Here is a 23951-nt window from a genome sequence, read left to right as displayed (position 1 = left end):
GAGGGCGGCCCCGCCCCTCCCTGGTGGCCCCGCCCCTCCCTGGTGGCCCCGCCCCTTCCCTGGCCACCGGGCGCCCCGCCCCGCTCCCCTGGTGGCCCCGCCCCGCTCCCCTGGTGGCCCCGCCCCTCCCTCACGGTCCCGCCCCGCCCGCCAGGCGGCAGCTCGACTTCCGGCTCAGGGCGCGGGCCGGAAGTGTAGTGTTGCCATGGCGAGGGCCCGCATGGGGCCCGCCCCCGCGGCGCCCGAGGGTGCGCGGAGCCGACCGGCCGGCCGGCGGGCTCTGATCGACGGCGCGCGGCGGCCTGCGCGGAGCGGAAGGTGAGGGGAGGGCTCCGGGGCCGCGCGGGGCGGGGCGGGGCGGGGCGGGGCGGCTGAGCCGGAGGAGGCTCCCGGGGGGCGCGCTCGGAGGCGCGGGCGGCCGGGCGGGCGGGCGGCGGCCTGTCAGGCGCGGTCGCCAGGGCCCGTGGGTGCTGGTGGCCAGGCCCCGGGCAGCCGCCTCCAGCGGGGCGGCGGGAGCCCGGGCCGCGCGGCCGCCGGAGACCTGTTGGGCAGGTCGGGCCCTGGAGCTCGCCCCGCTCCGGGGGCAGTGGCGGCGCGGAGCGAGGCCGGCGGCCGGGCCTGGAGTGCGGCCAGGGGAGACACCCGAGCCCCGCCAGGGCCGCGCAGGGCGCCGGGGACGCCGCGGGTGGGTCCGGCGCCGCCCAGGTCGGGCTCTGGCCCCAGGACCCCCGCGGGGGCTGGTGCTGCAGGCCGGGGTGTCTCGGGGCGGGGGCTGTCCAGGGCTCTCGGGCCACCCCGCTCTCATGGCCCCTCCCTCCTCTCCCCTGGGGTCGCAGCCGCCGCCCACCTGGGTGGGGGGGCGGCTGGAGGCCCTTCCCGTGCCGCCTCCTGCACCCCCGTCCTCGCCGACTGGCCCCCACCCCAGCGGCCGGGGGCGTCGTGTGCTGCCCCCTGCGCCCGCTGGAAGGGGAAGCCCCCGCCCGGGTCCGTGGGCTCGGGCCGAGCCTGGCCCGGAGGGTGCAGCAGGGGGGCCCGGGAGCAGCTCGGGGAGCGGGGCTGGCGCCCCCGGCGGTGCAGGGGATTCTGGCGCGTCCTCGCCCCGGGGCCGGGAAGCGAAGGCCGGGCGGCGCGGTGGGGGCCGGGCCCGCCGGCCAGTCTTCAGGGAAGACGCCGCGTGGAGGGGGGTGGGGAGGCCCGGAGGGGCGGGCAGCGGGCAGGGCAGCCGTGAGCTGAGGGCCCGGGTCCGTCCCCCACCGCCCCGGGCTGGGCGGGCTCCCGAGGCCTGGCGCGGGCGCGGTGGGCGCGTCTCCCGGCGCGCCCTGCAGACCCTCCTGGGGCGCGGACGGAGCGGAGCGGGGGGGCGGCTCCGCACAGCCGCTCCTGCCGGACCCGGAGGCTGCCGTCCCTCCCGCGACTCACACGCGTCCTGCCGGAGCCCCTCGGCGCGGAGCTCGGGGCAGCTGCCCCCCGAGTGGGGGGACAGGGGCGGCCCTGAGACGGGGGAGGCGCCAAACACCCGAGCCGGGGGCGGGCGCAGCGCGACACCCCCGGGGCCTGCGGCTGTAGCTGGGCGCGGGCCGCGCCGCCGCGGAGCGGGCGCCCTCGGGGGGGCGCGTCGGGCCGCGGCGGGGATGGGCGCCGTCGGCCCGGGGGGTCTGGCCAGCGCCGGCCGGCAGGGGCGGCGGGGACGGCGCGCGCCGCCTCGACAGGCGGCTCCTCGGGACGCCGGGCCTTCCCGACCCGCCCCCGCAAGGGCTGCGGCTCCTCCGCCTCCCCGGGCGCCGCGGGGCCTCCCCGGAGGCCGGCACAGCCTGTCCCTCGCGCGCGCGGACCCGGGCTTATAGCCTCACTGGGGTGCCCCGCCCACAAGTCTGATTGGGCCGCTTTTCAGTCCTGCGGTTGATTGGGCCAGTTAGCACCAATCAGCTCATAGCTTGCACCTGATTGGCCCATTCCAGCCCAGGAAGTGTGCGGTTGCGTTAAAGGGCTCCGAGGCGCCCCTGCCGCGGGGGCCGTGGGCTCGCCGGGGCGTCGCGGTCACCCGCGGGGCAGCCATCGGGTGCCGGGAGCTGAGGGCCAGCCAGGCGGAGGCTCGCCTCGCGGCGGGGCGGGCGTCTGGCTCTTCGAGGTTCCCAGGGGTCGCCCCCGGAGGCCGCATCACCACAGACGGCGGTGGCACCCCCGGCGCCGCACAGACGCGGGCAGCGGCCTTGGGGGGCCCGGAGAGCGTGTCCTGAGGGCCTGTGTCCCGTGGGCCCCAGCAGGGCCTGTGCTCCCCACACTCCCCGCGTCCCGCCGCGGTGCTCCCCCACCCCGCGGTCTCCCCCACCCCGCGGTGCTCCCCCACCCCGCGGTGCTCCCCCACCCCCGCGGTGCTCCCCCACCCCGCGGTGCTCCCCCACCCCGCGGTGCTCCCCCACCCCCGCGGTGCTCCCCCACCCCCGCGGTGCTCCCCCACCCCGCGGTGCTCCCCCACCCCGCGGAGCTCCCCGCGTCCCGCCGCGGTGCTCCCCCACCCCCGCGGTGCTCCCCCACCCCGCGGTGCTCCCCCACCCCGCGGTGCTCCCCCACCCCCGCGGTGCTCCCCCACCCCGCGGTGCTCCCCGCGTCCCGCCGCGGTGCTTCCCCACCCCGCGGTGCTCCCCCACCCCGCGGTGCTCCCCGCGTCCCGCCGCGGTGCTTCCCCACCCCGCGGTGCTCCCCGCGTCCCGCTGCGGTGCTGTGCTCCCGCCACACCGTGGTCCCCGCGCCCCCCCCAGCCCAGCGGTGTGCGCAGACCTTGCCCTCTCCTATTTTCCCCTGGAACTTAGCTGAGGGGGGTCACTAGCCATCACACCCCGTCTCCGCAGCAGTTGGGGTGCACGGATGGCGCCCTCCGTGCCCGCCAGCCAGCTCTGTCTGCTCCGCGGGGCGGCCCCCGCCCGGCCGCGCTCTCCCGCCGCTGGCCCCTCCACAGGCACCGGCGGTCCCCGCCCCAGCTCCCCCTCATCCCGCCGTCCTGGGCCTGAGGCCGTCCCTGGGCCTGGGGGCTGTGGCCGCGGGGGGGGGGGGGGGAGCGTGTGCGCAGCTTCCGGAAGCCCCGCCGTCCAGGTGGCGCCCCTGTGCCTGCCCTGGCCTCCCGCCGGCGCCCCCACGGGCGCAGGGTTCTCGGGTCAGCGCCTGCCCGGCCCCCCAGACCCCACCAGTCTGGGAGGGAGCCCAGCCTCCTGGGGTGCGGCTCCGCCCCTCGGTGGGCTCCCGGGCTGTGGGCCAGGGCCCCGCCAGAGTGGCCCCGAGCCCCCTCCCCATGCTGTGGGGTGGCCGGGAGGCCGCCTGCGAGGGAGGCCTCGTGGTTTCGCTGGTCTGGCCTCTGCTTTGGGGCCAGGGCGGTGCCACTTTCCTCGCACCCTGCCTTGGAGGCTGACTCTGGCCCTGGTGGGGCCGCCCCCCAGCCTGTCGGTGAGGCTGACGTGCCCCCAGCCCCTCTCTGGGGCTCTGCACCCTGAGTGGGGTCTGCTGGCGGCTCCGCCGGCTCCCGCCCTGGGGCTCGGACCAGTAGTTGCAGCACATCCCGCCACCAGGCTCTGTGCGGTCCCCGCGTTTTGAAGAGAAGAGGAGAAAGGGGCCACGCCCGCACGCTCGCAGGGGCGCCCTCGCGTCCACGGCAGGGGCCCACCCGCCACCTCCTTCCTTCCTGGCCGCTGCAGGAGGGTGGACGTCTCAGGACAGCTGCCCGCGGCTCCGCCCGTCCCGCAGACCCCCACCCGCCCACCCCGCTCCTCCTCTGCCGGCTCCTCCTCCGGCCTGGAGCCCGCCCGGCCCAGGGGCAGCTCGGGGCGCCGGGTGCCTCGGACATGACCTCTGACTGGCCTTGCCCTCCTGTGGCGCTCAGGGAACCAGCCGCTTCCCGCCATCGGGGCTGAATCTCGTGTGACAGCGACGGGCCTCCAGCCCGTTCCCCAGACACAGCACTGGGCCCGCCGGCCGGGCCTGCCCCCTGCTGCCCAGCCCTCGTGGCGGCTCGCCCGGCACGTCCTCCCGACCCAGCAGCTCTGCCCAGCCAAGGGCCCATGGCAGATGGCAGCGACCGCCCCACTGGCCACCGTCCCGGTTGGCCCCGAGCTGCTGGCACCGGCGCCCCCAGTGCCCCGTCCTGCTCTCGGCCTCCTGTGCTTTGACACGGCCGTTCTGCTGGTCGCCCGCTTGATGCCCCGCAACCCGGCTGCTGCCCCTTCCCGGGTGGAAGCAGCTGCCCTCCCCGCTGGGTGGGTGGCCGCGCCTCTAGTCAGTCGCCCTCTTTTTATTTTTCAAGATTTATTTATTTATTTATGCACGCAAGAGCTGGGGTGCAGGCCAGCGGTGCGGGGTGAGAGGACGCCCCAGAGACAGAGTGGGGAGCAGCGGGGAGGCAGGAGGAGTCTGCTGTGCCTGGTGGGTCATTCCCTGGCCAGGGGTCGGACTCAGGCCGCAGGGGTGACCGCCTGAGACTTAACGCCCGCGCCCCCAGGGAGGCCCCCGTCACTCTCCTCTGGAATCTGCCCACCAGGTAGAGGCGGCTCTTCACCTGGAGACACCCCGGAGCGCAGCCTGCCTTCCCAGCCCGGCCCGCCGGCTGCACCCCCAGCTGACCGTGGCCCCACGCATGGCCCCACTGCCGCCCAGTCCCGTGCCCACATGCCGTTCTTCGAGGCACAGACACGTGCTCTCCCTTGCTCCCCATCGTGCCAGGTGCCCTCTCCGGACGGCCTCGCTGTGCTGCTCACCCACAGCTCTTTCTCGGTGACTTCAGGGCACGGGCACCGCAGAGGGCCTGGTGGACGTGGCTGGTGGCGGTGCTTGCTGTCACCTGGGAGGGCCCCCTGGCTGGCCGCCACCCTGGCTGATGAGCTCCAGCGTGGCCAGACCACCACGTCCGGGACAGCGGATCAGTTCCTGGGGTCCGGTGCCGGCCCCGGCGGCCATGTCAGCCCCGCCCCCGCTCTGCACACACCGAGGGCCTCTTCCCAGTGCCCACATGCAAGTGGATGGGCAGGGCACCCCGGCTTGTCCTCTCAGGAAGAGCCTTGGACAGGTTGCCCTCAGCACCAGTATCGGTGGGCGCGTGGTCCGGCTCCAGAGTGGCGGGGGTGGGGGGCGGCTGCCAGCACCAGGCTCCCCTTTCATGCCTCAGGCCTTGCCCGGCTGGGGCTGCCCACCTGGGCCCACACTCCTGGGCAGGGCGCTGCCCGGGCTGGAATAATCGCCAGATTATCTCTGTTTGACATTCCAGGGAGGCCTAGGGCAGTTTGTGGACGGGGTGGGGCCGCCTGCCCTGGCCTGGGCGTGGTGCGTGGCTGGCCCCGAGGGCACTGGGGTCTGATGGGCTGTGGCAGAGGCGGCTGGCAGCGATGGTGGAGGCCGGTGAGGGGCAGTCAGCTGGCAGGGGCGTGTGGCCTGAGGGCCCAGAGGGGCAGGGTGGCGCTGGCCTGGAGGCCCCTGCACAGGGCTGTCCTGGGAGGGACCCTGGGACTCCTGGGCAGGGCGAGTGCGTGGAGATGCCCTCTGGGCTCCTGGGCTGTGCGTGCTGGGGCAGCTGACAGGCAGAGGGTGGGCCCAGGCGTCTAGCCCCTCGGACTGGGCTGCCCACAGCCGGGCAGGCGGATGCCTGTGCACGGGCCCGCAGGTGGCCTTCTCCAGGCCCACACCCAGTGGCCCCGGCCTGTCTCAGTCTCTGAGCTCCGTGACCCTGGGGCCTCCGGGGCGGTGCAGGTGGCAGACGGGTCTGGCAGAGGGCACAGGCCACTGCGCTGCCTGGGGTCACCATGTCCCCGGTGCCCGCTCTGGGCTCTGGGCTCGTCCCCGGCGGCTGGGTCGGGGCTCGGGCAAAGTCCAGGTCGGGCGAGGACTGAGGCTGGCAGGCGACTGGGGCCCCGGGACAGGGGGGCCTGACCTAGTTCCATCTGGCCCAGGACGGCTCCTTCCGGAACGAAGGGGATGCTCGCTGAGACCCCGAGCTCGAGTCTGGCCCGCGCAAGGCCCGGCCAGGTGAGGGGGGACTCCTGGGGCCGGCGGGGCTGTGGGGGCACCCCAGAACCAGTGCTCGCAGGCAGGGGTGTGGCCTGGCAGGACAGCAGGCCGTGCTCAGGCAGAGCTGCTCAGGCAGAGCTGCCCACGCCGGTGCCGCTAGCCTCGTGCCTGACGGCCACCTGTGCCGCGATGCGCCTCCGCTGGCCAGGCCGCCGCGGTCTGGGGCAGGGTGCAGGCAGGATGGGTGGAGCCGAGGTGCAGGAGACCCTGGGGCCATTTGGCGCCCAAGTGGGGTGCCCTGACCCCCCAGCCCTGGGGAGACGAGGGGAGGCTGGGCCTGGGTGGGGCCCCTACTCCGCTGAACACCCTCGGGGCGTCCTGGGCACTCCCAGGCAGGACTGGGCGTCCACACTGGGCAGACCCACACCTGTGCCACCTGTAGCCCACCCTTCCCCATCAGGGCCCAACCTTGACCCATGCCTCCTCCCCCCTCCTCTGACCGCAGGGACTAGCCGTCTGCGCCTGGCACCCCAAGGGTTTCTGAGGACGCTGTTGCAGACACCTCTGCTCGTGGCGAGCTGGCTGCGTGGGGAGCCTGACCCCAGGGCAGGGAGCCCTGCCTGCTAGCCACAGCCCCTCAGTGGTGCCCACACTCTGACCCTGGAGGACAGACGGGAGGGAGAGGGGCGGGAAGCCAGGCCATGGCTGCCCCCAGGCCCCATATGGGCCCCTGAGACCTGGAAGGCGAGAGTCGTTCTGGGGTGTCAGGGCCTCTGCTCACCGCCCGGCCCTCCCTTCTCCCCTGGGGGGTGCCAGGAGCCATCACCCTGTTGGCTGAGTGATTAGTTTCAGAGCCTGGACTGAGCTGGTCAGCTGCAGCAAGGTCCAGAGGGAGGCGAGGCCAGCCCTGAAGAGTGCCCAGGCACTCCCTCCCCGCCCTCTGCTGGCCAGCGGCCCCCCCAGCTGCGGCGGGCCCTGACCCAGCGGTGCTAGGGGTAGAGGGCACCCACTTCCGGGAGGGGATGCCCCGAAGGGTGCCCTTCCAGCCGGCTACCCCGCCCCTCAGGCCTGCGCCTGAGCCCACGTGCTCCCGCCCAGCGCCCGGCGCAGCGCCCCCCACAGACCACCCCCGTCATGGCCGAGCACCTGGAGCTGCTGGCCGAGATGCCCGCGGTGGGCAGGATGAGCGCACAGGAGCGTCTGCAGCACGCCCAGCGGCGCCGCGCCCGGCAGGTGAAGCTGTGGGCCCAGGCTGAGAAGGAGGCGCAGGGCATGCGGGGCCGCGGAGGGCCACCCCCAGGGGAGGTGGCCAGCAGCCAGCCACGGAGGCGCGTCCTCTTCCCCCCCAGTGTGGCCTTGCTGGAGGCCGCTGCCCGCAACGACCTGGAGGAAGGTGAGTGGCTGAGCCCCGGGCAGTGCTTGGCCAAGGCCCGACCGTGGGCTCAGGCAAAGGGGTGGCCGTGCTGGTCCTCAGCTGCAGGCCCTGTGCAGGTACCCAGGCCAGCTGAGGTCAGCATGCGGGCGGGAGGAGGTGGGAGGGGCACTGGGCACAGCTGCCTGCCAGTTGCCCAGGAGTCCTCGACCAGAGCCTGGAGGGGCACCTGCTCTGCCGTGGGCAGGCCTGGGGTTGCCGGGCACGGCTCTAGCTCCAGGCAGGCCAGGCCAGCTCTGGGGAGGGGTTGCAGGGGCAGCGAGGTGGGGTAGTGGTCTTCTGGGGAGCAGCAGGGGAGCCAAGTGGACAGGTGGTTGAGGGTGGTGCTAGCACCTGGGCGGGCGACAGGGCCAGTCTGGGGCCCAGTGGGCTGCTCTGGGGTGGCCCCGAGGCCCAAGGCTGGAGCTCAGGTCTTCTCTGCCCGCCCCCCGCCCCATGCCACTGCCCCTGCCCAGCTCAGCAGTCAGCCCGGTGCCCCCAGCAGGAACAGTGAGGGCCTGTCCCGTGGCCCCTGTCCCTGACCACATCTGCCCCCTTCCTGCAGTCCGCCAGTTCCTGGAGAGCGGGGTCAGCCCTGACCTGGCCAACGAGGACGGCCTCACGGCCCTGCACCAGGTCAGCCCTGCAGTTGGGGGCAGGCAGGGCTGGGGGCGCCGGGGCTGCTGCTCAGGCTCGTGTCTGTAGAGCTGCATCGATGACTTCCGGGAGATGGCACAGCAGCTGCTGGACGCTGGGGCCACGGTCAACGCTCGGGACAGCGAGGGCTGGACACCCCTGCATGCTGCAGCCACGTGCGGCCACCTGCAGCTGGTGGAGCTGCTCATCGCTCGGTAGGCCACTGTTGGCAGGCGCGGCGGCGGGCCAGAGTGGGGCCCTTGCAGAGGGCAGTTTGTCCTGAGGCGCCGAGTCCCGCCCGGGAAGAGCCTACTCTGGGCCCCGCGCCTCCCCCCAACCCCATGCATGTGCTCACTGCCTGCTTCCTGGGTGGACAGCAGGGCCAGGGCAGTGGCTGCAGGTGCCCCCCAGGGAAACCTCCTGGGTCCAGAGCAGCCTGGCCTCTGCCTCCCCAGGGTCTGCACAGGGAGATGCTGCCTGCAAGGTGCAGCGTGAGGGCTGCAAGGAGGGCGGCCCCGGGAGGCTCTGCGCAGGAGGGCGCCTGCCCCATGCACCCTGAGGGTTGGCTTCACAAGGACCCAGGTGCTTTCTCCCTTACGCACCCCAACACCTGGGACTGGGCTGTCCTGGGGCATCTGGTGTTGCCGGGTGGGGGTGTCCTCAGCAGCGAGGGGTGGGCACAGGCAGCCCCAGGAATGGGCGACCAGCCCAGGTGGCTCCAGGCAGAGGCCCCCTGGCCTGGGAGCATCGTCATGCACTTGGGCAGGCCCTGCCTGGGAGGAGGACAAGATCAGAGCTGGGGGCTGGCCGCAGGGGTGGCCTGAGGGGCGACCACCCCCATTAGCAAATTGCCCTGTCCACCCTGTCCTGGAGGGCAGCCCGAGGCGGATGACCTGAGGGGCTGAGGCGGCTGTCCCTCCTGCTCGCAGGGGCGCTGACCTCCTGGCTGTGAACACGGATGGAAACATGCCCTATGACCTCTGTGAGGACGAGCAAACGCTGGACTGCCTGGAGACGGCCATGGCCGACGGCGGTGAGTGCTGCCCCTCCCCCCCACAGCGGCATACCCCTCCACCACCACCCCGCTGAGCCGCTGCCCTGCAGGCATCACACAGGAAGGCATCGAGGGTGCGCGGGCCCTGCCAGAGCTGCACATGCTGGACGATGTGCGGAGCCTGCTGCGGACTGGGGCCGAGCTGGAGGCCCCCGGCGACCATGGGGCCACGCTGGTAAGGATGTGGCACAGCTGGTGCTGGTTGGGGAGGCGGCTGCGGGGGCCTGGACCTCAGGGGAGTTTGCCTGCAGCTGCATGTCGCCGCCGCCAACGGGTTCGGTGAGGTGGCCGCCCTGTTGCTGGAGCGCGGCGCCAGCCCGCGCGCCCGGGACCTGGACGGCTGGGAGCCACTGCACGCTGCGGCCTACTGGGGCCAGGTGAGCCGGCGTGGCCACTGGGACCAGGTGAGCGGGGCCGGGCTACGGCCAGCAGCTTCTGTGCCAGGGCACCCTCAGCATTCCCGCGTCCCTGGCCCACAGGTGCACCTGCTGGAGCTGCTCGTGGCGCACGGGGCTGACCTCAACGCCAGGTCCCTGATGGACGAGACGCCCCTGGGTGAGCCGGCGCGCCTCTGCCTGGCCGAGGACGGCGCGAGGGCGCTGGTGACCCTCCGCCCGCTTCTCTGCAGACGTGTCCGGGGACGAGGAGGTGCGGGCCAAGCTACTGGAGCTGAAGCACAAGCACGACGCGCTCCTGCGCGCCCAGGGCCACCAGCGCTCTCTGCTGCGCCGCCGCACCTCCAGCGCCGGCAGCCGGGGGTGAGCGCCCGCCCCGCCCCGCCCCGCCCCGCCCCGCCCCGCCCCGCCGACGTCACGCCCCACCCCGCTGACGTCACGCCCCGCCCGCCGCCCGCGGGCGCCCTGGGCAGAGTCCAAGGCCCTGCGGGCCCTCCCCCACGGCCCCTCCGCGCCCCCAGGAAGGTGGTCCGGCGGGTGAGCCTGACGCAGCGCGCCAGCCTGTACCGCAAGGAGCACGCCCAGGAGGCCATCGTGTGGCAGCAGCCGCCGCCCACCAGCCCCGAGCCGCCGGAGGACGACGAGGACGGCCGGACAGATGCCGAGCTGCGGCCGCCGCCCCCCGAGGTGAGCCCGCCCCCGGCTCCGCCCCCCGCCCGGCCCGCGGCGCCCTGGACGACCGCCAGCCCGGGGTCAGCGGAGGCCAAAAGGGCTCCCGCGGTGACCCGCGGGCCGCTGGGTCCACAGGAGGACAGCCCCGAGCCCGCCAGGCCGCACAACGGCCGAGTGGGCGGCGCCGCGCGGCACCTGTACTCCAAGCGGCTGGACCGCCGCGTCTCCTACCAGCTGCCCGCCCTGGACAGCGCCGCCCCCGACGGCCCCCACCGCGCCAAGGCCCACCACACCCTGGCCGAGCTCAAGCGCCAGCGCGCGGCCGCCAAGCTGCAGCGCCCCCTGCCCGAGGGGCCCGAGGACGCCGAGCACCCCCAGGCCACCTCGGGGGCTGCGGGAGAGCCCCCCCTGCTGAAGCTCACAGCCCCCTCGGAGGAGACCCCCGCGGAAAAGAGACCCTGCTGCCTCCTCATGTGAGGGGCGCCCAGGCCGGCTCTGGACCCGTGTGCGCCGCACCCGGCCCGGCCCGGCGCCGCCCTTCCGAGACCTGATAAAGGGCGTCCCGCCACATTCCTTGTCGCGTGTCTCTGGGGCAGCGCCCCAGGGGGCCCTCGTGGGTGGGGGCCCCGGAGCTGAGCCGCCTGGGCGCGCCGTCCTGTCCCGCGGCTCTCCGGGGCTTGTGGGGCCTCGGCAGCCCGGCCCCGCGTGGGATGGGGGGTGCCGCCCCTGGGCAGGAAGCCAGGGCTGCCTCCACACAAGGTTCCCAGAGGGCTCTGCCCCCCGTGGGCTCTGCCCTGCGGGAGCGGCTCCCAGGCGAGGGCAGGGCGCTCTCCCAGCCCTGTCGGTGGCAGCCTGGGGGCGGTCCCTGGGTCTGGCAGGCAGCCCCGACCTGGCCCGGCTGCCAGCTTTCCCGGCCTGGCTAGCAGCTGGACGCTCCGGCTCTGAGCCGGCCAGGACCATGTGTCCGGGGGACAGGGGTCCCTCAGGGGCCTCGAGCAGGAGGGCAGGGCACTGGCCTCTCCTCCCTCCGTGGTGGGCCGTGCGGGTGGCGCAGGTTGGGGCCACTTTCCGTGCCCTGGAGGACACCAGCTGTGCCCAGGGTCCGCCCTCCCCCCAGCCCCCAGCGGTGGGCTGGCTGTCCTCGCGGGCCGGGGGCGGGCTGGGGGCACGGCCAGTTGAATTTAGCGTGGGGGGTGGAACCGCCGCCCAAGGTCCACCTGCCCCTTGCTGCCACTGGGGCGCTGCTGCAGGGGGCGGGCAGGGCTGGCTCCGCCTGGGACGGGCCCATATTAATGGCCCTCTGGCTGGGGGAGGAGGAACCGGCCTGCACACGGGAAGCCGAGGTGGCAGCGGAGCCAGAGTGAAGGGAGCCCACGCCCGCACAGGTGAGGCCCAGGCCCGCTGTTCCCTCTGGGGCTGGCAGGCGCGGACAGTCAGGCCCCGGCGGCCACCACAGCCCCGCATCTGGGCGCCGGCAGGGAGGGGAGGCTGCCCCTGGCACGGCAGCAGGTGGGGCCCCGTGGGCCTGTCCCTGCACAGCCACCTGCCTTTCTCCCCGCCAATCGGGAGCCACAGGGAAGTGGCCCTCAGGCCGGCCTGGCGCCTGCGGTGTGGCCCCAAGGGCAGCCCTGGCTGGTGCAGGGTGCCCAGCACTGCCCTACCCAGGCTCCGGCCCCTCCCCCTGCCGCAGCCTGGCAGCACGACCTGGGGCCAAGGGTCACTGTGGGTCCTTGAGCTCCAGGCCATGGCCACCAGCCGGGAGGGACCAGATGGAACCTGGGGTCTGAGCACCTCATTCCCCTCCCCCACGCCCCGGATTCCTGAGGCTGGCTCAGTTACCCGGGAGACAGGCCTGCGGCCAGGGCAGGGATGGGGGGCCTCGGGCAAGCTCTGCTGGGGTAACCCTCCAGAGGCCTCTCCCTCCTGGGGTCTTCAGGGGTCACCCTCCCGAGCTCTGCCCCTTCCCGCAGCTGCCACCCGCCTCTGCCCAAGCCTGGTCCCTCAGCGTCGCCTGGGCCTTCCGCCCGTCCCTGCCCCCCGTCTGGGTCTCCTGCTGCCCTGGCACGGGGACACTGGGCGGGCACTGGGCTCCACCCCAAGCCCCGCCTGCCTGCTCACCCACTCACCAGGCTCCCTGGGGCAGGCCGTGCCCAGCGGCCGGCGGGGCGGGGCCTGCTGGCCCAGCTCCCCTCAGCCCCACCGTCCCCTCAGTGGGGCCCACGGGCTGCAGCCAGAGGGTGTCCACTCCCCTTGAGACCCCCTCCCACCCCCGCCCCTGAGCCTGGACCAGCCTCGCTGGTGCCCACCTTGGGCCCTGCCGCCTCCTGAGCCGCCCCTCGCCCGTTCCGAGCAGGAAAATGGCGCTGAGAGCGGGTGACCACGGCAATGCCGCTGCCAACGGGCTGAAGGAGAAGGTGCTGACGCTGGACACCATGAACCCCTGCGTGCGCAGGGTGGAGTACGCCGTGCGCGGCCCCATCGTGCAGCGGGCGCTGGAGCTGGAGCAGGAGCTGCGCCAGGTACGCCGGCCGCACGCCGGGGAGCGGAGGGCAGCCGTGCTGCCGCTGACCAGTGCCGCGGGGCCAGGCCCACCTCCTGACCGCCGTCCTCGCCCCGACCCCCTCCAGGGCGTGAAGAAGCCTTTCACGGAGGTCGTCCGCGCCAACATCGGGGACGCGCACGCCATGGGCCAGAAGCCCATCACCTTCCTGCGCCAGGTGAGGCTGGCGTTGCCCGGCACCCCCCCTCCGCTCCCCCCCCCCGCCCCCCCGCTCGGGCTCAGCACTCGCCCTCCTAGGTCCTGGCCCTCTGTGTCCACCCTGAGCTCCTGAGCAGCCCGCAGTTTCCCGAGGACGCCAAGAGCCGGGCCCAGCGCATCCTGCAGGCGTGCGGGGGCCACAGCCTGGGTACGTGCTGCGGTGGGGGGCGGCGCCCGGGGGGAGCCGGCGGGGCCGCCCCTCACCCCGCCCCCGCCTCCAGGCGCCTACAGCGTCAGCGCGGGCATCCCGCTGGTCCGCGAGGACGTGGCGCGCTACATCGAGCGGCGCGATGGCGGCATCCCCGCGGACCCCAGCAACATCTTCCTGTCCACGGGGGCCAGCGACGCCATCGTGGTAGGCCAGGGCCTGTGGCTCAGGGCGCCGGGGCTCTCCGCGCGGGTGCAGCCCGCGGCCCGCCTACCCTGCCGCCCCCTCCCGCCCTCAGACGGTGCTGAAGCTGCTGGTGGCGGGCGAGGGCCGCGGGCGCACCGGTGTGCTCATCCCCATCCCCCAGTACCCGCTCTACTCGGCCGCGCTGGCCGAGCTGAACGCGGTGCAGGTGGACTACTACCTGGACGAGGAGCGCTCCTGGGCGCTGGACGTGGCCGAGCTGCGGCGCGCCCTCCAGCAGGCGCGGGGCCACTGCCGCCCGCGGGCGCTCTGCGTCATCAACCCCGGCAACCCCACCGGTGCGCCGCGCCCCGCCCGCCCCGCCCCGCCCCGCCCGCCCCGCCCTCCCCCGGCCCGGCGGGGCTGGGGCGCGCCTCCGCTGACCCCCACGCCCCGCGCCCCAGGGCAGGTGCAGACCCGCGAGTGCATCGAGGCCGTGATCCGCTTCGCCTTCGAGGAGAGGCTCTTCCTGATGGCTGACGAGGTCTGGCGGCGCGCGGGGCGGGGGCGCGGGCGGGCGGAGGCGCGGGCCGGGGGTGACGCGCCCGCCTGCAGGTGTACCAGGACAACGTGTACGCCGAGGGCTCGCGCTTCCACTCCTTCAAGAAGGTGCTCGTGGAGATGGGGCCGCCCTACGCGACGCAGCAGGAGCTCGCCTCCTTCCACTCGGTCTCCAAGGGCTACATGGGCGAGTGAGTGCGGCCGCGGGCGCCTGCGGACCCGGCTGGGCAGGCCGGCCCCTGCCTCCGCCTCGACGCCCGCGCTCGCCTCGCAGGTGCGGGTTCCGCGCCGGCTACGTGGAGGTGGTGAACATGGACCCCGCTGTGCAGCAGCAGATGCAGAAGCTGATGAGCGTGCGGCTGTGCCCGCCCGCGCCGGGCCAGGCGCTGCTCGACATGGTGGTCAGCCCGCCCGCGCCCTCGGACCCGTCCTTCGCGCAGTTCCAGAAGGTGGGCCGGAGCCCGGGGCGCGGGGCACCTGCGCGGGGGCGGGCGGGCGCCGGCCCGCGGCCCGGATTGACGAGCCTCCCTCCCGGGCCCAGGAGCGGCAGGCGGTGCTGGCCGAGCTGGCGGCCAAGGCCAAGCTCACGGAGCAGGTCTTCAACCAGGCCCCGGGCATCCGCTGCAACCCGGTGCAGGGCGCCATGTACTCCTTCCCGCGCGTGCAGCTGCCCCCGCGCGCCGTGCAGCGCGCTCAGGTCAGGCGCGGGGCGGCGCGGGGCGGCGCGGGGCCGCGCCCTGGGTCTCGCCAGCCCTGACCGCTGCGCCCTCGCCCCAGGAGCTGGGCCTGGCGCCCGACATGTTCTTCTGCCTGCGCCTGCTGGAGGAGACGGGCATCTGCGTGGTGCCCGGCAGCGGCTTCGGCCAGCGCGAGGGCACCCACCACTTCCGGTGAGCCCCCCGCCCCCGCGCGCCCCCCCCGCCCCCGGCCCGGCTCACCGAGCTCCCCGCTCCCCCAGGATGACCATCCTGCCCCCCATGGAGAAGCTGCGGCCCCTGCTGGAGAAGCTGAGCCAGTTCCACGCCGAGTTCACCCGCGAGTACGCCTGACCCCCGCCCTCCGCACACCCCCAATAAAGGCGTGAGAAAGTGGCCGCGGGGCCCCGGGCTCGCCGGACGTGCCTCTGTCCCCTGCTGCCGTCGGGCTGCGGGCAGCCTGGGCAGCCCCTGGGACCGTCCCGGGGGCGGAGGGGCGGGGGCTCCCCGCGGGCCGCGCAGGACGAGCGGACAGGAGGGCTGTGGAGGGCGCCTGGCGGGCACCTCCCGGGGAGACCCGGAGCCGCAGGGGCGGGCGGGGCGGGCGTGGCGGGCGAGGGCGGGCTCTGGGGCCGCAGGGGGGAGCCCTGGCTGGGGGGCGGCGGGGCGCGTCCCGGGCACAGCCGGGTCGGGCGGCCGCGAGCTGGCCCGGGGGTCGGCGCTGGAGCCGCCCCCCGCCCCCCAGGGCCACGCTGGGCCGCCTCTGCTGCATCTGGGGCGCCCACCGGGCGGAGGGGCTGCAGGAGGCCGCAGGGCGCCGAGCCTGGGATCGGGGTCCTGGGGCCAGCCTCGCGCCACCGCTCGCTGCAGCGGCCCCTGGCCTGGGCAGGCCGCGCCCACGGCGGACAGTGAAGCGGCCGGTCCCCCGCGGGGCCGCGCCTGGCCCGCCGCGCCCGCGCCGCCCACCGGGGGCGCCAGAGGCGGCGCCGACGCTCTGGCCCGCGCGTCTCGGTGGCCGCCGGCGTCCGGCCGGCGCAGGACGCGGCGGTGGCTCCCCGGGGCGCGAGGCGGTGACGCCGCCGCGCCCGCCCCGACCTCTGGCCCCGCCCCGAGCCATGACCCGCGCCCCTGCCCTGACCGGCCGGCCGCGCGCGGAGAGGGGCCCCGGAGCCCGGCCATGCGCGGGAAGCTGCTGCCGCTGGCCGGCCTGTACCTGGTGCAGGGCCTGCCCTACGGGCTGCAGTCCGGCCTGCTGCCCGTGCTGCTGCGCGCCGGCGGGCTCTCCCTGACCCGCGTGGGGCTGGCCAAGGCGCTGTACGCGCCCTGGCTGTTCAAGCTGCTGTGGGCCCCGCTGGTGGACTCGCGCGGCTCCCCGCGGGCCTGGCTGGCGCTCAGCACGGCCGCCCTGGGCCTGGTGTGCGGGCTGCTGGCCGCGCTGCCCCCCACGGAGGCCGGCCAGGCCGTGCTGCCCCCGGCGGCGGCTGGGCTCCTGCTGCTGCTTAACCTGGGGGCGGCGGTGCAGGACGTGGCCCTGGACACGCTGGCGGTGCAGCTCCTGGAGCCTGCAGAGCTGGGGCCTGGCAACACAGTGCAGGTGGTTGCCTACAAGCTGGGCGCCGTGCTGGGCGGGGGAGGCCTGCTGGCCCTCGTGCCCACTCTCTCCTGGCACCTGCTTTTTCTGCTCCTGGCCACTATGTACTGGCTGGCTGCTGCCCTGGCCTGGGCAGCACCCGCCCTGCAGCAACTGCCCCCGCCGCAGCACGCAGCAGCGCCCCCGCGCCGTCTGCAAGACCTGCTGGCGGTGCCCGGGACCCTGTGGACAGCAGGCTTTGTGCTCACTTACAAGCTGGGTGAGTGGGCCCTGATCCAGGCTGTGGGGTGGGAGCCGAGGAGCCTGGGACAGTGGGGACCACGGGACCCACTTGGGTGGGCAGCCCTGCAGGCCAGTGCTGCGCTGGAGGCTGGGGGAGGTACAGCTGTCTCCCCTGGCTCTGGCTGCCCGGCCACCGAGCCTGAGCTGGCCCTGAATCGGCTGACACCAAGGCCCAGTGGGGATTCCCCAGGTGAGGGAGGTGCCCCCCCTGCTCAAGGTCTCCCTGCAGGTGAGCAGGGTGCCAGCAGCCTGTTTCCTCTCTTCCTGTTGGACCGTGGCCTCTCCCCCCAAGAGCTGGGGCTGTGGAACGGAGTGGGGGCCGTGGCCTGCTCCATCGCTGGCTCCGCCCTGGGGGGTGCCCTGCTGGCCAGGCACTGGTGAGCCCCCACACCCCCGCTGCCTGCAGGTGCTCCACTCACCTCTGCCTCAGAATCCCCCACTCTCCTTGACTTCCCCGCGCACCCCCGCCCAGCTCCCACACGTAGCCCACCTCCTGCCCCAGGCAGCCACTGCCCCTGCTGAGGTCAGCACTTCGGCTCCGCATTGGGGGCCTGGCCTGCCAGACCGCCCTGCTCCTCCACCTGGACACGCCTGGGGCCACCCTGGGCCCGGGCACAGCCCCCAGAGGTGAGGGGCCCGCCCGGGAGTGGGGGAGGGTGGGGGCAGGAGCCCTGCTGACCTGGGCTTTCCCAGGGGCAGCCTTGCTGAGCCTGTGCCTGCAGCATTTCCTGGGGGGCCTGGTCACGACGCTGGTGTTCACCCTGATGATGTGCTGCAGCCGGCGGGCGCCCGGCGCCCTGCAGGTGAGGGAGGGGCTGGACACTGCCCGGGCTGTGGGGCTGGGCCCCCCAGGCCCTGACCTGCCCTGCCCTCCCCCCGCAGGCCACACACTACAGCCTCCTGGCCACCCTGGAGCTGCTGGGCAAGCTGCTGCTGGGCGCCCTGGCGGGGGCCCTGGCAGATAGCCTGGGCCTGCAGCGCTGCTTCTTCTCCTTCCTCGCCCTCACGGCCACGCCGCTCCTCTACCTGGGCCTTGTGCCCGGCTCCCCGGACTGAACTGCCAAGGCCGGGCTGCTTGAGACGTGGCCCGCAAAGCTGTCCCCGGGCCACGTGCCGCACCACACAGGGGCATTAAAAGCTACTTCATTGTCTTTATTCTGTGTTTTGGGGGTGCTGGTTCCCACTAGGGCTGTGGGAGCTGCACTCCTGCTCCCCGCTCTGACGCCTGCCTGCTTGGGTGGTCAGCAGGTCTGTGCCAGGATCTCCTCTGTGGCCAGGCGCATAAGTGCATGGAAGCTCAGGTGCAAGTACTTCCTCCAGAACCGCCGGTCCCGCCCGTACACCTGGGCCGGGTAGCGGGGGCTTCCTGCGGCAGGGCAGGGGCAGAGAGCCCCGGAGACGGCCTGAGCACCCACTGGCCCGGCCCCACCCGCCTGCTTACCTGGGGCCAGGCGAGAGCCCAGGGTCTCACCGATGCCATGGAAGATGCGGGCCACCGCCCTGCCCGAGAATTGCTGCTCTGGCCACGCAGACAGGAGGTGGCGGGTGTCCCTGCGGATCTGGTCCTCCCAGCCGTGCAGCTGTGGGTGGGCAGCAAGTCAGGACACCTGTTTCCCAGGCCGCCAGCCATGGTGCAGGCGGGGGTGAGGCTGGCAGGGTCACGGGCGGGTGGCACTCACCTCGGCCTGGCCTGGCCCCGGCCCGGGCTCCTCCTCCAGGATCCCTGGGTCCTCCTCTTCCTCGAAGTAGCGGCCGAGCAGTGCCTTGAGCCTGGCGCTTCGCTCCTGGTCAGCCTGCTCTAGGCAGGGTCCGCAGCTGGGGAAGGCGACGCTGGGGGAGGGTGAGCCAGTGCTCAGTGCCACGCAGGGGCGGGGGCGAGGGCAGGGGGTGGGGCAGGCACCACCCACCCCTGGGTACCTGTGGAACAACTGGAAGGCGTGGTGTAGCCGCGCCAGAGACACCCGCTCGCGAGCACACACGCGGCCGTACAGAAAGTCACAGATCTGATCCTTCTCCTCGGCTGTCAAATCCCCACGGCTGCGCAGGTGGAAGGCCAGCTCCCTGAACTCGACCCGCACCCCGGGGTCTGTGCGGCCACCTGCCGGGAAGAGCGTCAAGCACGGGGGTTGTGGGGAGCTGGGGCGGGGGGTGGGGTGGGGGGGGCCAGGGCGCACCTGTGCTGGGCTCTGGGTCCTGCTGCAGCCGGCGGAGCGCCTGCCGCACAGGGGCCAGCTCCCAGCCCATGGAGTCCGCCAGCTGCACCACATCAAACTCCACGGACACGCCGCCCCTGCTCTGGGTCTCAAGTGGCTGGCAGGCCAGGCCCGTGGCCAGAGCGGCGCATCTGTGGGGCAGGCGCAGGGCTGGTCAGCCAGCAGGGTCACGTCCTATCCCCCGCCCGGTTGGGAGGTGGCTTACCTGCGGGCCAGGGTCTGAACTTGGGCAGGGCCGCCGGGGCAGTGCAGGCGGCAGCGTGTGTAGGTGGGCGGTAGCAGCTGTAGCCAGCGCTGCGGGTGCAGCTCGAGGTAGCACAACAGCGTCTCCACAGCTGCAGGGGGGGAGCAGGCTTAGGCGGGTGCCGCCGGTACTGTGTGGGGCACCCCACGGGCCCTCTGTGCTCACCCTCTGGGGGCATGTCCAGTGCTTCCGTAGTGGGCTGCATCGGGAGCGCCCGCCTGTGACCCGGGCACTGGGCTGCAGGTCTGTGGCTGGGGTGCTTGGTCTCAGGTGGCGACGAGGTCCAGGCAGCCTGGGCCTCGGGCCTGTCCCTGCCCTCCTGCCCACCAAGCGGCTGGATGCAAGGGCAGGGTGGAAAAACTTGCTGCACCAGCCTCTTCATGGCCAGGAAATCGGTGGCCTCAGCATGCACATGCCTGCGCAACTCGCGCAGGTCCTCACCCTGCACAGGTGGGCGGGCGGGTGTGAGAGCAAGGCCTGGGTGGGGGCGGGGCGTGCGGGGCGTGCGGGGCACCCACCTGGGGCTGCAGGAAGAGGTGGCAATGCGCCGGCTGCCCGTCGCGCCCGGCCCGGCCCACTGCCTGCACGTAGCTCTCCAAGCTCGGGGGCAGCCCCAGGTGCAGCACAGCCCGCACGTCCGGCCGGTCCAGCCCCATCCCGAAGGCCACCGTGGCCACCACCACGCGCAGTCGGCCCCCCATGAAGGCCCGCTGCACCCGCTTCCGCTCCTGGGCACACATGCCAGCGTGGTAGGCCTCGGCAACCTCCTCTGGGCCGTGACCTATAGGAAGGCAGTGGCACTCTGTGGGGGCGCAAGCTGTGGCGAGGGAGGTGTGGCTGCGGGGGGTGGGGGTGCCCTGCCCATCTCACCTCCAGACCCCGGGCCCCTAGCTGCAGGCAGGCAGGTGCGCAGCAGGGCAGCCACCCGCTCCGTGTCCTCCCGCCGGACGCAGTAGATAATGATGGCGTCCAGAGCTTGGAAGCGGTCACTGCGCAGCAGGGTCACCAGGGCCTGGCAGAGAACAGTGGTCAGCCTGGGCGGGGGTGCAGGCAGGGGTTCCACCTACCGGGCATGGGTGCTCACCTGGTTGGGATCCCTGTCCATGGACACAGAGAGGTGCAGGTTGCTGGGAACGGCAGCTGGCCGCTCAAGGCCCGCCTCCCCAGCCACCCCCAGGTGCTGGGCCACGTCCCGGGCGGTGCGGCGTGTGGCCGTGGCTGTGAGGCCCAGGAAGCAGCGCACACCCAGCTGTTCCCGCAGCACCTGTGGGGGAGGGGAATTAGGCTCTGCCTGCCCAGGCATTTCCCCCCCCACCCCCCAGCGAGCCTCACCTTGCAGACTCGCAGGTAGCAGGGCCGGAAGTTGTGGGCCCACTGAGAGAGACAGTGGGCCTCGTCCAGGCAGGCAAAGGAGATGGGGGGGAGTTGGGGGAGGTGGCTGGTGCCCCCAGGCCCCACAAGTGTCTCAGGCGACACCATCAGCACCTGCACTTTGGCTGCCTGGACCTGTGGGTACACCCCGGTCAGGAAGCCTGACTGAAGCCCCCAACCCAGGACCAGCCCCCCGAAAGGAGCCCCTCACCTTTTTCCAGATGGCCTCTCGCTGCTGCCTGGTCATGCCTGAGTGGATGCACGCCGCCCCTAGGCCCCGGGGCAGCCCAGACATCTGCGGACAAGAGCAACCCACTGTCCCCCACCACCTGTCCTGTCCTTGGAGGCAAAGCCCAGACCCGGTGCCTGAGACCGGGAGGTTGGGCCACTGTGAGTGCTGGGAGCTGGTCTGGCCACCACGTTTCTCCTGTCCCTGGGCCACACCAGGGCTGGGAGCCGAGATGGTCCAGCCCCTTCAGCTCTGGTGCAGGCGAACAAGGTGCAGCAGCCCACGGGGACCAGAGGAGCTGGGAAGGCATGCCCCCACACCAGCCTTTGCTTACTGGTCCCGTTACCCACCTGATCATCCATGAGAGACAAGAGGGGCGAGACGACCAATGCTAGGCAAGGTTGGCGCCGGGCGTAGAGCACAGCAGGGAGCTGATAGCATAGGGACTTGCCAGCGCCCGTGGGCAGCACGAGCAGTGTGGACAGGCCTGGGAGGGCAAGGAGTCAGCAGTGCTGGCTGGAGGTTCCTCCCCACTGGGCAGCCCCGGGGCCCTGCTCACCAGACAACACCCGCATGACCGCATGTTCCTGCCCAGGGCGGAAGGCCTGGTGCCCCAGTTGCCGCAGGGCCTGAAACACCTCCGCCGGGGTCTCTGTGGACAGAGACAGTGGGCAGCCAGGCCCCGGGCAGCCAAGCCCCAGCCACCCCCGCCCTGCTCCGCCTGGCCGCGTCTACTCACCTGCCACCTGCCCCGAGGGTCCCAGTGGGTAGAGGGGCGGCACAGGCTGGGGCAAGCAGGGCTCCGCGGGTCCCAAGGGTTCAGACTCAGGAGGCTCTGTGTCTTCCTTGCCCTCTGGGGGCAGACAAGAGGGCGGAGGAGGAGCTCTAGGCTGGCAGGAAGACTTCTGGTAAGCCAGACCGCCACCCGGCCCGGATCTCTACTCACCTGCTACGTAGTGGGAGGCAACGCCTGGCTCCCGCGCTCCTTCCTCCAATGTGAACGGCGTCTGCCTGCCACCCTCCGCTCCTCCAACCGCCTTTGGGGGTGCCGAGGCAGGTTCTTGACCAGAACGGAGCCAGCAAAGTACTTCAGCGAGAAGTACCCCCACCCCAAGACAGTACTCTCTCCAGGCAGTGCCCCACCCACCTCCCAGGGCAGGCCTTGCCCACTGGGGGCCTCACCCCGCTGGGGGCACCGGGATGCCCAGTGGCCAAGCTGCCCACACTGGAAACAAGATGCCTCGGCTGTGGCCCCAGACCGATGCCCCACAAGATAAGCTTTCTTCTGCCACTTCTGTTTCCACACCTGGGCGTGGGAATATCGTAAGGCAAAGTGATGAGGCAAGAAATGGTGGCATGAGGAGCTGTCTGCCACCACTCACCTGCCTGCGGAGGAGCCTGCTGTGCATAGTGCCCCGCGTGTAGCGCCTCTGCTTCATGTGGAGCCGCACGTAATTACCTGTGACCCGGGCAGTGGGCCTAGGAGGGACACACAGGTGGGCATTGCATGGGCAATGGTGGCCAGGGGCCCTCCCTGCCAGCTTTACCCATGCAGCCTGTGCTGGGAGGCTGAACTGTGGCACCTGGGGTTTGTGGGATCTCGGGGGACCCATGTCTCCTTGTGCCCTGCATGTCTCCTTGTGCCCTGCGAGGATTCCATTTGTCCACTGTCCTGCGGGACCTGCATGGGGCTCCCCTCAGCTGCTCTGTTCCAACGCCGCTTCTTGCCTCGGCTGCTGCCAGGATGGGGAACCTCCGTGCTGACCAAGCTAACCTGTGGGGTGGCAAGCTCTGGGCCCTGTAGGGGCGCCTCAGGGCCAGTGTTCTGTGGGGTGGCAAGCTCTGGGTCCTGTAGGGGCGCCTCGGGGCCAGCGTTCTGTGGGGTGGCAAGCTCTGGGCTCTGCAGGTGCACCTCGGGGCCAGTGCCGGGACAGAGGCCAGATGAAACTGTGGCGGTCAGGGACTGGGGCTTCTGCGCAGGCAAGCCAGACGGGAGGGTCTCGCCTTGACATCGCTCCAGCCAGCCTGGGTCCAGGGAGCTCAGCCGCAGGCTCAGGGACGCCCGCAGCTGCTGGAGCCGGCCGGGCCTCAGCTGGGGACCTGGGGGCTGGGTGAGCGCCTGGCTGGCTTCCTCTGGAGAGTCGGGGGCTGCCTCTGTCCCTGGTGGCCCTGGAGAGGGCTTCTTGGATGCGATTCTCCTCAGAGGCCGGTGTAGATGGCTCCGGCTTTTCCCAACCTGAGAAACGGAGATAAAACTAAGAAGCAGAAATCTGGTGTTCAGACAGCTACAATAGCGAAGTCTGCCCAAGTCCACACACTGAAGGTCAGCAAGAGCAAGCCCGTCACACCTACGTGTGCAGAAAACAGGAAAGGGGCTAACCTTGACCTCTACCTGCAAGTTGCCCTTTAAGTTGGCCTTAAGCCTCTCTCCGTAGTCCAGCTGGGCCCCCAGGGTGCTCAGCCCTGGCGAGGGCGGGGTAACCCGGGCCGCAGCCCTGTTCAGGTGGGGCCCCCAGCAGCTGGGCTCTGGCACCTGCTGGAGAGAAGGGGTGTGGGTGCAATGGGGGTGGGTGGGGGGTGCAGCGGTGTCTCCAGCTCCCCCCCAAGGTCCCCGCCAGGAGAGGGGGCCTGGCCCTCGTTCTCCACGAGGTAGGCCTCCCCCTATGCCGCGCGCCCCCTCCAGCACCCGGCACCTCTGGACCGCGCCCCGCACAAAGCCGGCCGCCAGGCTGCGGCGGCGGGTCCGGAACGTCCTCTGCCGCCGCGGGAAGCGCCTGCTGGGGGTCGCCGCCGCCGGCCTGGCCCCGGGCCTCCTTCAGGGCGCGGTACTCCCGGTAGAGCGCTGGGGGCGAGGGCAGGGGCGAGGTCAGGGGTCGCAGTCGCGGCCCGAGGCCCCGGCGCCCCCGGCCCCCAGCTTACCGCGGGTCTCCTCGGACGCCGCCTCCACGTCCGCCTGCGAAGGGAGGCGTGAGCCCCGCGGCCCGCCCGCCCCCGCGCCCGCGCCCGCGCCCGCCCGGCCGGCGCCCGCACCCGTCCCGGCCGGCGCCCGCGCCGCCGCCCGAAGTCGAGCTCCCAGGCCCGCAGGCGCGCCCGCACGGCCCGCAGCCGCTCCATGCTTCCGCGCGAGTCTCCCGCCACGGGCGCCGCCGCCGCCGCCGGCCAATGGGAGCGCGCGGCGGGGCGGGGCGGGGCGGGGCGCGCGGCGGCGCAGCCAATCCGCAGGGCCTCGGCCCGGCGGCCAATGGGTGGCGGCCGCGTCATCGCGGCGCGCGGCGGCGGGGGCGGCGCCGCGGACCGCGAGGTGGGGCCGGCGGCGGTGGCGGCGGGCGGCCGGTGAGCGCGCCGGGGCGGGCGGCGGCGGCGGGTCCGGCGGGTCCCGCGGGCGGGGGGCCGCGAGGCGGCGGCGCGCTCTGGCCGCGGCCGGGGCCCCTCCCCCGCTGGCCGCACGCTGCGCCCTTTCCTCTCGCCACGGCGGCCGCGCGCCCCGCCGGTCTCGGCGAGTCCGCGCCGGGGGAGGCCGCGG

At 73.5% G+C, this 23951-nt stretch overlaps 4 protein-coding genes across 6 annotated transcripts; 3 read left to right on the top strand and 1 right to left on the bottom strand.

Moving 5' to 3' along the window:
- Positions 1–7119: 7119 nt before the first annotated feature.
- Positions 7120–10680, top strand: PPP1R16A (protein phosphatase 1 regulatory subunit 16A; the record flags this gene model as incomplete). Of its 2 annotated transcripts, XM_084229278.1 has the most annotated exons (10): positions 7120–7378; positions 7962–8032; positions 8102–8247; positions 8962–9065; positions 9137–9261; positions 9338–9463; positions 9566–9641; positions 9715–9844; positions 10003–10168; positions 10289–10680. In XM_084229278.1, the coding sequence occupies 10 exons, from the start codon at positions 7120–7122 to the stop codon at positions 10628–10630; spliced, it is 1545 nt and encodes a 514-aa protein (XP_084085404.1). In that variant the 3' UTR covers positions 10631–10680. The 2 variants fall into 2 exon arrangements, with proteins under 2 accessions (XP_084085404.1, XP_084085403.1); XM_084229277.1 differs by having other exon boundaries at positions 10003–10680.
- Positions 10681–12007: 1327 nt separating this feature from the next.
- On the top strand, positions 12008–14852 carry GPT (glutamic--pyruvic transaminase; the record flags this gene model as incomplete). The annotated part of the gene is made up of 12 exons (XM_084229628.1): positions 12008–12051; positions 12507–12672; positions 12781–12870; positions 12951–13059; positions 13133–13266; positions 13358–13601; positions 13707–13786; positions 13858–13994; positions 14078–14252; positions 14345–14500; positions 14581–14693; positions 14762–14852. Exons 1-12 carry the CDS (start codon positions 12023–12025, stop codon positions 14850–14852), a joined length of 1524 nt encoding a protein of 507 aa, XP_084085754.1. The 5' UTR covers positions 12008–12022.
- Positions 14853–15675: 823 nt separating this feature from the next.
- Positions 15676–17528, top strand: MFSD3 (major facilitator superfamily domain containing 3; the record flags this gene model as incomplete). Of its 2 annotated transcripts, none has more annotated exons than XM_084230880.1 (5): positions 15676–16348; positions 16601–16748; positions 16874–16998; positions 17065–17174; positions 17254–17528. In XM_084230880.1, the coding sequence occupies 5 exons, from the start codon at positions 15676–15678 to the stop codon at positions 17425–17427; spliced, it is 1230 nt and encodes a 409-aa protein (XP_084087006.1). In that variant the 3' UTR covers positions 17428–17528. The 2 variants fall into 2 exon arrangements, with proteins under 2 accessions (XP_084087006.1, XP_084087007.1); XM_084230881.1 differs by having other exon boundaries at positions 17094–17174; positions 17254–17445.
- Positions 17529–17612: 84 nt separating this feature from the next.
- On the bottom strand, positions 17613–23542 carry RECQL4 (RecQ like helicase 4; the record flags this gene model as incomplete). The annotated part of the gene is made up of 22 exons (XM_084229626.1): positions 17613–17737; positions 17843–17951; positions 18051–18201; positions 18289–18469; positions 18546–18715; positions 18790–18919; positions 18994–19270; positions 19347–19609; positions 19699–19840; positions 19913–20092; positions 20161–20334; positions 20411–20494; positions 20779–20915; positions 20988–21080; positions 21168–21281; positions 21375–21465; positions 21811–21907; positions 22012–22664; positions 22809–22891; positions 23142–23270; positions 23348–23381; positions 23459–23542. The coding sequence occupies 22 exons, from the start codon at positions 23540–23542 to the stop codon at positions 17613–17615; spliced, it is 3501 nt and encodes a 1166-aa protein (XP_084085752.1).
- Positions 23543–23951: the final 409 nt, after the last annotated feature.

Source organism: Talpa europaea, assembly GCF_964194135.1.
Source record: "Talpa europaea genome assembly, chromosome: 3".
NCBI classification, from domain to species: Eukaryota; Metazoa; Chordata; class Mammalia; order Eulipotyphla; family Talpidae; genus Talpa; species Talpa europaea.
Note: the sequence above shows the minus strand (reverse complement) of the source record. Positions and strands in the feature narration are given on the sequence as shown.